We start from the raw sequence: 12,500 nt of genomic DNA, 5'->3' as shown, positions 1-12,500 counted from the left end.
TCCATCAGAGGTATTAGCAATGCCATCAGGACATTTGGTACAGATGCTCACAGGCACATTTGTTGTCTCTATTGAGGTTATGTGACAGGTAGGTTAGAGATTCCATCTTAAAGAATTTGCCTTTGAGCTACTAGTTCTTCTGCTCTTGATCTTCCGTTTTGATTCCTGATTTTTTTCACAAGATCCAAGCTGTGAATGGAGATGACTGAGGATGCCTCGGTAGCTCTCAAGAATACCCTTCCGTTTGATGTCCAGAGGAATTTGTAATCCAGATCTTTCTTCAATTTATAAGCTTCGTTAAAAAGTACACGATTTGCAGGGGAAAGGCTTTCGGAGATGTACATCCTATTCTCATCCGGAAATCCGAGGGCTTTGGATGTCATATCCTTGAGCTTCATTCTTGCCTGATAAAATGCATCTTTGGTGTCACGCCTGACAAACTTGACAATAATGGGCGGCGGGCCAGGTTTTCGGTTTTTGTACAATTTAGATGGTGGAAGACGGTGGCTGACCGATATATCTATATCAGTAATTTCAGCACTAACAGCTTTCCCCACTTCTTTCACAATTGTATTCGTTGATTCATCCGGTTTCTGCGGAACGCCTCGTATCTCCACACACTCTCTTCGAGTGTATTGCTCCAAGTCATTGTTTGCCTTGGTCACAGACTTCAGCGAGATATCCAGTTTGTTCAGAGTTTTTTGCAATATCTTGTTCTCATTTCGTAGCTTCTTGTTCTTATCTTCACACACTGAGAGTCTTTTAAGAAGTGTATCATATTGTTTGCTAGTAAAGCTTAAGAGTTCTTTAGTATCTTCTACAGTTTTCTTCAACTCATCGAATGTCGACTTGAACGGAGCTAGTTTTTTCTCTAGTTTCTCCTTCAGAATGACAATTAACTCCTCACTGGTGACAGATGTCATCATAACACGAAAATACAAACACATAAGAAGTGATAGAAACAAAATTTAGGTTACTTAGGCCACTTGGCAAGGATGTTTTCCCGCAGTACGAGAAAAGGCCGCCATCATGGCCGCCGACCGCTGACCAATACTGTTCACCCAAGACTGTGAGTCTTGTTAGTATTGGGAAGTGACATTAGTAAAACTGCATTGTAAGTAATGAAATGTAAGTATCTATTGTTTTGAACGTAACGTATATGTGGATTAAAAAAATAAAAACCCATTCACCACCAAAGTAAAATCGTCTGGCGTTAAACAGCGTAAAATCTTTAAGTCTCAACTGATTTCAAGAGGGAATGGGTTAATTTTGTTGGCTTCGATTTACATTGGGAGATGGAAGTAACCATAAAATCCAGAAAGTTTCGGGTTAGAACATGGAAAAATTTGCAATTCTTTCCTTCAAGCTACCACTGAGATACTGTAATGATTTCAATGGTTCAAATATTACAAATATATTTTTTGTGAGTTACAAGCACCTCAGTACCATAAAAATGCGGGTTCCCATCAAACCTGCTGTCTGTTTCGTTGTGTTGAAGAACGACGCCCTTATCGTTATTAATATATTTTAGTGTTTACACAAACATTTCATTTTTACTAATATCTTAAATCTTGTTGCCTTGAAGGAAAACGCTCCTTGCCACGAAGACCATGCCGTGTTGATTCAACGTCTCAATAGGATATTAGTGTTTCTGAAGCATTCAACAAGACGTTCCGGGAGATATGTTCAACAAATGAGGTAATAAATTCCCACAAAAACACAAAGAAGTGTAAAAGTGAACTGCAATCATTTTTCCCTGGCACGAAACATTGGCAGCAGGATTCATGTGGCAAGCAATTCAGTTCTCCTTTTTATCCTTTTACCTTACAGCCCTCCTTGCATCTCATTTTTGCCTTACTCCTTCCTACATAGTTCTTCCCTTCCTTTATTATTTTATATTTGTCCCCCTCCTTCTTTCATTGTAGCTTGGTTCCCCTCTTTCAATTTCACCATGGCTCAATTCAGTGTCAATTTCACCATGGCTCAATATCACCTGCCATCTGTTCACATTTGTCACTCACCCTCTTGCTTTCCTCTGCCGGCAATCTCCCAATTGCCTCCCTACCAGTTCCTTTATGGCAGCCCACTTCATTGCTTAATATCTATATCCGCATAATCCATTGTCCCTTTTCCTGCCTATCGGTACCATATAGCCTTACCCCCACAACGTCCTATTTCCATGAACATCTATTTATTTGTTTTCTCTTTCCATACCCTCACTTGACTCCTTTTCCTCCATGCCATCTTCTTCATAGTCTCATCTCTCTCCTCCCATCTTCCTCTTCCTTCCCCTTCCCGTCCATTTATTCCTCTTGCTTCCTTTCACTCTGTCCCCCGTGTACTCTTGCTATTCATTCCTTCATAGCTCCCCCTTTCTCTCCTAGCCATCTCTGGGTCCTCCTTTTCCTCCCCATCCATCCATTCATTCATTCATAGCTTCCTCCATCCGTCTCTCTTTTCCTTCCTATTGATTCATTAGCAGTTCCATCCTCCTCCCTGCAATTCTGTCTGCCGTTTGCCTCACCACCACCCGAATCTCCTTCTTTCCTTCCTTTATTCCACCCTGATTATGCTAACTTTCTCTACTTGACAGCTATTTCCTATTATAGGGGAATAAAAAGAGCGGTGTCATTAGCTTCATTTAACTGTAAAAAGGCTACACAGAACATGATTTTAACGACTGCGTATAATTCAAATAGTTTCTCACAGAATTTAAGTTTTCTTTAAAGCCGTATACCAATAAACAAATTGTAATTGAGACATTTGCCGTTTATACTTCTACACAGCTACGATGAAGAAAAAGATTTGCAGGAACTAGACTGGGTAAGCTTATATTAAGACTGGTAAAAACAATATTTCACATCTGTTGACAAGAACTATTTTCCAAATGAGTGGAAACACAATAACACATCAATATCAATAACAATTTCATTTTCAAAAAAATTAAGTGATTCATAATACAAAAAAGATACACTTATCACCGTCATTAAGACAGATATTATAATGCTGAAAACAATTGCTTGTTTTGTAGAAACTGTGATGAGCTGTCTGTTTGAAGCTACAACATCTGCTTTTATCCTTTTTCGAGTTTCCAAAAAACTATACAAATATGCCCTGGTAGATTTTTTTTAAAATAATAATTTTATGATTAACAAGATGTGAAAGAGGAATGTTCCTGTTCCTGTTGTAACTTGGATGGAGATAGAGGTGATCGTGTAGGCTAGCATGTTTCTCGTATACTGTATTTTTAGCCTTAAAGTAATTTTGGTTGACTGAATAAGGATAATTATTAGGATAGTCCCTTACATAGTGCGTGGATTGGTCCACGGAGTGGAGGTCATTGTTTCCAACTTCCCCGCAAAAATATTCTCTTCTAATTTTCATAAAATTAAACACCCCACTTAAACGAGGAAAAGATAGGGACAAATAGACCATTCTCCAAAATGGCTGCCGAAAATTCAAATAAGTTAAAATTAAAAACGTATACCAGTACTAAAAACAAATTGCGATTTTGAGACGGCAATACCACATTATATTGACGGCTAGTTGGGAGAAAATGTATTCGCGACTCCGCCCAATACGGAATATATTTTCTCCCAACTAGCCGTCAATATAATGTGGTATTGCCGTCTCAAATTCACAATTAGTTTTGTATCGTGATCCATCATTTTATAAGGATAAATAAAACTGTAAACTAATCAACCCGCGCCTGATCGAAATTTCAATTCTTTCTACCTGCGAAACGTATTTGTTTGCGTACGTCAGCAACCCAATTCAGTGCAACGACGTCAATTTCAACATTAGAACCAATCACAGGCCGCAAAAGTGAGACGGCAATACCACGAAATATTGACGGCTCGCGCATAAGATCGCGATACTAGAAAGAACACCTTTACTTTTAAATTAGTAACTTTACGAAGTTTCAGCGTATAAGGTGTCATATCAGCTGAGAAAATGTAAATTGAAAAATGAACAATTTACGGACGTTTGTATGACTGGGGTTATAGGCCGTATGGCGTATACCCCCAGTCATACAAACGTCTGCAAATTTTTAAAATCTCAACTTACATTTTCTCAGCTTATATAACACCTAATAAGCTGAAACGTTGCAGGGTTACTAAAGTAAAGATGTTCTTTCTGTACTGGTGTCATTTTTTCATTCAGTTCAATTTTAACTCATTCAAATCCGTTGCCGCCATTTTGGAGAAGGGTAAAACTTTGGGTTTCAATATGTTTTGGAAGAAGATTTTGTAAAAATATTTAATTGAAATACAGTTGTAAGAAGGTTTTTTAAAAGTATTTAACTAAAATACGTGAAGATAATTTAAAGAGCAAAAAGAACGAAAAAAAACCTAACGATAGAAACTGACCTTTCTGGGTCATACCAATTAAGGTAAACTTTTGAAAAGTTATAGGAGTTCAGCTAAAATGATTTGGACGATAACCAAAGCGGAATAGACAATTACAGGAACAAGTGCTATTGCTAGTTTTTATGTGTTTTTGTCTCTGGAAAGCTTTGTTAATACAGAAAAAAATACAAAAAATAGAGCAATGAATGAAGAATGTGAGTTAAGAGTTACAAAGAAAGAGCAAACTGACTTTCCTGGCTTCTCCAGGTGTCTTATATTTAAATAATAGAAAAGTGCTACTTTGTCATACAATATACCATATGGCCATCGTCATAAGATTTATTAGACATCGTGAAATGAGCTATTCTGAGTGAACTATTACCAAATTTTAGTATTAATTATTTATTTTGATCGCAATATGCTTTAAATATGGTAGTAAAGCTTGTTGTTGTTAATAAACGTGTCAGTTAAGATTTAATCGACAGAGAGTTTTTCTCGTTTCGTAAGGTTTATCTTAGTACAACCATAGACCAGGCGCCCGTTTCTCGAAAGTCCCGAAACTTTTCGGGGCATTTTCGGGTCTCACAATTCCTGTTAAGTCGTCAAACTTCACAGACATATTTTTTTACTTAGCTTGAAAACATGTTAAAAGGTCGCCTTTCCAAAACGAGTGGTTCGCAGTTTCACAGATGGCTTTTCGGGACTTTCGAGAAACGGGCCCCAGGCCCCAATTGTTCAAAGGCCGGATAACTGTATCCGGTGGATAAGTCACTATCTGTCACTTTCAATCTCCGCAAACATTTCAGTATTTGCACTCGTAACTGTCCACATGCACACTCCAAGCACATCTAGTTAAAAGGTCTTTTGGAAAATCTTGGCCAGCGTTTAATGTGAAGTACAACTTTGCCTAAATAGGTTCTTATAGAAATGGTATTTAGTGGGATTTTAGGCTACTTAGGTTCTTAAATAGATTCTTAATTTGATAGGGGCACTACAATCAGGACAGATAACTACTGCAGGGCATATGCGATATGGAATCGGTATAGCCTTGAGTGCTGTATTAAATAATTATGTACAATACAGTTTAGATGATGACCATAGAGTAAATTCATTTCTCCAAAGTACTAGCATGCATTTTAGTTCATTATTGGAATCTTACTGACTGAGTAAAACCTAGACTAAAATTTCTTTCTGAATTTTCATCCGTGCGTCCAGTTGTGTAAAAGAAGAACCTACTGAAAATTTTAGGCTAAATAGGCTCTTATGAATTAAAAGGGGGTTTAAAATGACAATTCAGCCTAACAGGTTCTTAAATTTAAGGTTCTTTTACGCGGGTTTTTTTTTGTACATTTTTTAAAAACTGGATAGTGACTTATCATCCACTGGATAAAGTTATTCAGCCTTTGAACAACTGAGGCCAGTTGGCTCAGTTGGAAGGGCGCTGGACGTTAATGCAGACAATCTGAGTTCAAATCTTGAGTGACGTAAAAACCCCGAGACACTGTTCACAAGTATCTGACACAGTGATCTACCTCTAACAGATGTTGCTGGCACATAATCCTCACTTGACTGAGGGGCGGAATAATATAAGAATCTAATAGAAAATGAAACAACCCTATCTCCTACTTTCTAAGGCCTACCCTGGGACCCATGGTCGCCGTAACTTAAGGCAACTTAAAGCGACTTAAGGGGACTTAGGAAAAAATGTCCAAAATCAGACAATTTGGAATAATAGCAACCATAATAAATAATTAGTATGATTTCAGAGATGGACAAAGAGCTACCAGCAATCTGATTGGTTGAGTGGTTTCCTATAGAAATACTAATATGATGTTATATTCATCACATAAGGTGGTGAATATAAAGTAAAACAAAATGGCAGGACTCCCGAAGGCATATGTGACCTTTACAACAGAAATAAACTGTGCCGATTATCAATAATCTGTTGTTTAGCTCTGAAGTTATACTCAAACAATTGTTCGTCTGAGATGAATATTCACTTTGCCTTTGGCAAATAACTGTAATTAAAATTACAGTGTATTGCAAACACAAAGTAGGTAATAAACAGACAAATAACAATGTTGGTTGTGGAGGGGGAAATTGCAGTTTCTATTAACTTCGAATGTAGTTTTGTGGGTTAAGATGCTATCCTCTCTACTGCTGCTTGATTGTCACAATAATTTTTCCACTTTGGCTTTGCACTTTTGGTCAGCTCTTTAGTGCACTTTCCAGTAACCCTCAATGTCCCACTCATTATCATATGTTGAGTAACTGTAAATTGAGCATCACCGCATAGATGTAAGCAAACCAAACTGCTATCACGGCAGCTTCTGCAAGTACCGGGGCAGAAATTACGTAAAACAAAAGAAACAAAAGACAGAAAACAAAACAACTCCAAATAAAGACTAATCCCAAGTGACCAAAAACACAATACTTTCTGGTACCTGCGGAAAGACCCGCTATCACCCTTGTTCCTAAGAGGATTCCTTCCTGATAACTACACAAATTAATTATTTATTCATCAAAAGAAGGCATACTGTAAATAAGACTTTTATAGAAAATTCATAATGTAAACAAAAATAAACGACAAGGAAATCAAACTATTTAAGCTCAAACTGTTTCACAAATGACTGTAATTGTTATCTTCGTAAACTTATCAATTTTTGCACAAAAGTTTGGAAAATTATACGCCCTTCTAATTGCATCAAACAATGGTTGTTCCTTTCGGGAACCCAACCGATAAATGTGCTTCTCTTTCCTCAGTAAGGAAGAACACTCCAGTATACCGTAAGGACATGGGCGTAGCCAGGATTTTTCAAAGGGGGGTCACACTTTGTCAAACAGAGGGTACTCGCGTTTTCGCAACCTGAATATTGTAGGTTGTTTGAGTAAAAAACGGCTTACTAGCTTACTAGCTACGCCCTTGCGTAAGGAGTACCGTATGCCAAGGTCTTTCTCCGTGAAACTTCTTTCCTTTGGTCAATTGACACTTTGTAGGACCCTCCTCAAAATATCATCAACAATCTTACAAGTTTCAAGACAATTGAAGTCTTTTGTCCGCCACTTTGATTCTCCTTGGCAGTCTATAGCTAGTGCCCATGTCTCTATGTGTCACGTGACGATAACATTCTCAGAATTGGTAGCCTTTCCTTCAGCGGTACACGCAAAGCTAAAAATTACATTGACGTTTTATAGGAAAAATATTGTTGTTTTTTTTTGGTACGGCTGCCATTTTTATTCCTGCATAAGATGTGAAAAATGTACACCCAGCACGTACATGCAACACTTGCCCTACACGTGAATTAATATTTATGCGGATGTCTGGTTTACTTGACTGGCACATAAATTTAATATGTAGATTTAGCCAAGCCTAAAAGTGGAGCTCCCATTTTCGTCGCGAGGGGAGGGTATACGTCTACACGTAGGTTAAACAATATGGTGTATATGAAAATAATTATGCTTCTGCATAAAGTACAAAAATTGATCATCATTAGTGTATACAGTTTACAGTGATCAAACACCTCTGAGCTGACAGCAGTAAACAAACAATCCTTACAAACAATAACCCCCAATTTTAATCAACAACTAAAACTGAAATCACATGCACAGTAATCTCTTTCTTAACATTTTCGGTTTTAACTGATAATCTTTACACCCTCTCTCTTCAGTTTAGAACAACAGCAAAAATCACTAATTAAAAAGTCAAGCTAAAGCATCGTAATTCGCTTACTCGACTGCAATTTCACAGTCTAACGAAGCAGCTCACGACTGGACATCCATTTCACATAAAAGCCTATAAACCGAAAGGTGTTAATTTTGTGTGGACAGTCGCCACGTACAGTAATGATAAATTCAGTTCCAAAATAAGCAATCGTAGCCCGCCACAAGACCGCGCGATGAACAAGACAAACGATTGTTATAACTCAATTGCTGTTAATGATGAAATGATATATGAAATGGATCATATATGAACTGCGGATATGAAATCAAGTGAAGCTATGATCCTCGCAGTTATGAACGCAATTTTTGCAATTGCGAAGAGAAGCCTGAAAAATTCAGGACTTTAACGGGGTTTGAACCCGTGACCTTGCAATACCGGTGCGACGCTCGAACCAAATGAGCTATGAAGCCACTGACGTTGGGAGCTCAGGGTCATTTGTGGGTTCTAATGTTCCCGTGAGGAATGAATCAATGATGAAATGATATATGAAATGGATCATATATGAACTGCTCAGTTGGTTAGAACGTCGCACCGGTATCGAGAGGTCACGGGCACAAACCCCGTTGAAGTCCTGAATTTTTCAGGCTTCTCTACGTAATTGCAAAAATTGCCTTCATAACTGCGAGGATCATAGCTTCACTTGATCAATTGCTGTTGGAGATTTTGCCGAAAATCGCAGGTTCGAGCTTATCAAACCGCTTTTCTAAGTCTTATCTAGCCAAAAAGAACCTAAACTGTCCTAAACATTGCTTGCAAGTGCATGCAGATAAATGTACTGCAATCCAATATAAATTTATACTGCGGTGGGAGTTCGGTTATAATATGACGGACGAAATAGACAATGATGACAAGAAAACTCGCCAATGATTTCTGCTGTAGGTTTGAATGGCCACGTGGTGTGTGATTGTTGAAATATGCCAGAATCTCTGTCAACACAGAATTGCAATCGTTTTAAGGCCTTCTTTAGTTTTTTCGCGAGTTTTACAAAATTTGCGAGGCAGCGAGGCATCAGGAGCCCATCAGTGGGAGCCTCCATGTCCCACATATATTCGGACGCCATCTTGGATTGCCCCTTCATGCGGACCACTTAGGAAACACCTTTAATTAGCGGAGCAAATTCCAAAACTGTAGTTCTAAAAATAGATAGGTCCGGATAGATTACCCATGGTGCTCCTCTGGCGCGCTTTGCGCGCCTGAGCTCCGCTAAAAGAATTTCTTTGAGCTTTTTGCTGTGAGTTCATCTATCAAGTCACGACTGGACCCTGTACAAAGCGCAAATTAGAGCACGTTTCCTCGGAGTTGTGGAGTTAACCGTGCATTTGATTACAAAGTATGCGACCAAGATTTGGAATTTTGTGTGGCGAAATAACAGGTAAAGGTTGGTTAATCCCTTCTGCTTGAGTAAATAATGTATTCTTGTGAAGAGCATCACCATCTGGAACTCAACTAACTATGTAAATCGAACAGAATTGCATGAAACGCTTAGATTAAGACATCACAACATTACAACACACACTTCCTAGGGCTTTTCTTTAGTTAAAATAAAGCTTACATTAGCATTTCATCTACATTTGTCATTTAAAGTTGGAAGTATTTTGAGCCAACATACCACTTTTCCTAAAAAGACGAGACATTAAACTATTTTTACGGCCTTTAAAATTTAATACTTGTTTTTGTAACAAGCAAATGACATAATATCTTGCCATAAAATTAAATGTGTGGAGACTAAAATCTTGCTTGTGGTGTCTCCATTGGGGCCACATGTTGCAAGTCAAAGTAAAAACAGGACTTGCCACAGATATTTAATCACGTCTTTAATTTACAGGATTCCTGCAAACACTTATCTCTGCTGCATGTCCCCTTGTGTGTTCTGGCCTCTCCTTTGTGTTACGGCAGGAGCTTGCCAGGCTCATCAGCACCTTTCAAATGGGTATAGGGAGGCAACCCCCTGCCCCACCCATTTTTATTATTTTTTTGGAAATCAACCAAGAAACAATTACATTACGATGCCTCCCTTGATCTGCCGCTACTTTGTTAACTCATTCTTAAATGTTTTAGGCTAATTTTAAGGTGTGTTGTGTTTATGGAATTAAGGTGACTTTTAAGTCACCTTAATTCCATAAAAGGCGACTTAAGGTCCCAGAGTAGGCCTTTTCTAAGAATCTGACGCAATGTATATTGACCGCCGCCACTACTACTTCTACTGCTGATGCTGCTGCTAATCCTTTCACTAAAACTGTACTGGTCACTTCCGATAATTAATAAATGCTAGTGCTGGTTCACTACAGCCGCTTATGCTACAGCTTAATTAAGGAGCAGTATTAGAAAATTAACTCACTCTTGAAAAGAATGATGAACCATACAATATGCCTCTTTTGTAATTTAATGAGGTATAAAAGGAATTGCAGGTTTATCCGTTACCCAGCTACTACAGCTACCACTACTACAGCCACTGTAACTGCTATTACCAATGCTGAGCTGCCTGTCACTATCACTGACATTGCCACCCCGTCACCCCTGCTTCTCTCCACTTATGTCACCACAACTTTGTTTCTCAAGAATATTCCAAATGCTGCTACATTGTTGCTTTTTATGCTGCTTTTCAAGGGCTACCAAGTTAACATATTTACGAAAGTTATGTAGTCCATACCCCTCAACGCTCCCTCAATTCCATTTCAACGCGTTCGTATATCGTTTACTGTAACATATGCAAGTGAAAGTGAAATTCTTACTTTGGACGAACTGTTGACATGGTAGCATCATACGTGTAAGTATTTCCTCGCGGCGGGATATTTGAATATCCGACAGTTTCTGTCCACAAATCATTATCCATATATCCAAAATAAAAGAAAATGGAAAAATTTACCTTTAGAAACGTACCTGAAAATGACGAAAGTAAGCGAGGTGCCAGATTGTCATATTTTGTCACCACATCTTTCCCGATACTGAATTTGTTGTCCCGAGATAAACAACAAGATGGCAGTGTCGATGCAAATTCACCTTCCACCCAGTCGTACAATCAAAATTCTGCAGATAAAACTGTATATCTGTGGAAAATTTGAAGAATGTTCATCGGTAAATGTCCACAACCAAATAACAACCAGCGCCTCTAAAGACGAATCACAACAAACTCTGTCAGCATTTTTAACTTTTCAACGAATGCAACACTATGATCAATTTTCAATTAACAATCGGACTAATTCGACGTCGTATTTCGCCTCAACAATGTCATGACTTGTTGCAATTTAAGGTCAACTTGGCTAAACGTTTAATTTCTCACAGCTAAAACGAACGCCATTCGAAACTGAACGCAGTATAGTGATTGTTGATTTCAAATCGCAAAAAGTTAAAAAAGGTTGAGCACAGGAATAACATACCTCGCCTACGGTCGAGGGTATAGCCCCAAGCCTTAAGGAATGTTTTGACCAACTGACGATACAGTTTAGAGTTACATTTTATTCATTTATATTGCGCAGCCATCAGTTTACATTTTCGGTTACGCATTACAAAAACTTATGTCAATGTCATCTCAAACAGTCCTTCTCAGGATTACACTCTCCAGGACGATCGTACTGTACTTTACTTAATAATACTTAAATACTTATCATTACTAACTGAAACTCTAACACTCTACAAAACTGATTACTCCATGGTTATTCTAAAATTATAAGGAAACCAAGAAACATTAAAATCGTTAAAATAATTCAAAAACTAATTTTTATTGGGGAAAGACACGCGTCGTTAGACACTGCCACGTGGATGTTATTTTGTTCAGAATTAAACCGAATGAATTCAGTTTTAACTACTGACCACGGCATTAATGGTGTATATGCCAAAATGTTAACGTTGTTTCATCTGTTGACATTTTTGTAGTATAGTCTTATTAGTACTCCCTTGACTTTTTAAACGCCTATTTTGATGGTTACCTACTAGCTGATGAAATCGTCAAAATTTATTATTTCAAGTAGTCCATGGATAAATCATAACGTATTGACTATATTAAAATAAGTGGTCAGTGATCACAAATACAGAGATGCAAAACCAAACCTTTTCCTTCTCGTCGTTCCAGGGTGCTCCATAGTGAATTTATTAGGTCTCACTTATTCATAGTATGGATATCACAAAAAAGTCAAAGAATGTTGCGTTTCAACGAGTCAAAAAAGCTTGTTTCCAGTATATATACGACAGCGCATGATGTAAAAGAAGGCTTTACTACAAGGATTTGCTGCAATTCACCTTTATCACTCGGCGGCCATTTCGGAGTCCGTGGGGAATAAAGGCTTTGTCTTTGTATTGTCTTTGCCCGTCCAGCCTCACTTTGAATGAGAGGTTCGACGGGCAAAATCTTTTGTTTGGACATTGAGTGATATGAGTCTATAAAGCGATGGAATAGGAGGATTTTTTCACTCGATGTTATGAAACCGAAGTAG

At 38.0% G+C, this 12,500-nt stretch overlaps 1 protein-coding gene and 1 long non-coding RNA gene across 6 annotated transcripts in view; one reads left to right on the top strand and one right to left on the bottom strand.

Annotated features, from left to right (window-relative positions):
- The window catches only part of LOC137992971 (uncharacterized), a 12,542-nt gene extending 6,359 nt beyond the window's left edge, over positions 1 to 6,183 (top strand). For both annotated transcript variants that reach the window (XM_068838616.1, XM_068838609.1), the window contains exons 8-10: positions 1,586 to 1,698; positions 2,787 to 2,823; positions 3,032 to 6,183. In XM_068838616.1, the coding sequence (XP_068694717.1) occupies positions 1,586 to 1,698; positions 2,787 to 2,823; positions 3,032 to 3,040 (159 nt within the window). In that variant the 3' untranslated portion in view covers positions 3,041 to 6,183. The remainder of the gene's footprint in view (positions 1 to 1,585; positions 1,699 to 2,786; positions 2,824 to 3,031) is intronic.
- The window catches only part of LOC137993015 (uncharacterized), a 39,474-nt gene that overhangs the window by 8,576 nt on the left and 18,398 nt on the right, over positions 1 to 12,500 (bottom strand). Inside the window, exons 1-2 of one of the 4 annotated variants that reach the window (XR_011121794.1) lie at positions 12,118 to 12,500; positions 10,951 to 11,179 (exon numbers count right to left, since the gene is read on the bottom strand). The exon at positions 12,118 to 12,500 is cut by the window's right edge and continues 418 nt beyond it. The exons of 1 other annotated variant lie outside the window; for it this stretch is intronic. This is a non-coding gene — a long non-coding RNA (uncharacterized lncRNA). The remainder of the gene's footprint in view (positions 1 to 10,950; positions 11,180 to 12,117) is intronic. 2 more of the 4 variants (XR_011121793.1, XR_011121788.1) reach the window with 2 other exon arrangements.

Source organism: Montipora foliosa, chromosome 1 (assembly GCF_036669935.1).
Source record: "Montipora foliosa isolate CH-2021 chromosome 1, ASM3666993v2, whole genome shotgun sequence".
Classification (NCBI taxonomy): domain Eukaryota; kingdom Metazoa; phylum Cnidaria; class Anthozoa; order Scleractinia; family Acroporidae; genus Montipora; species Montipora foliosa.
The sequence above is the reverse complement of the archived record's forward strand: the minus strand, read 5'-3'. Positions and strand labels throughout refer to the sequence as shown.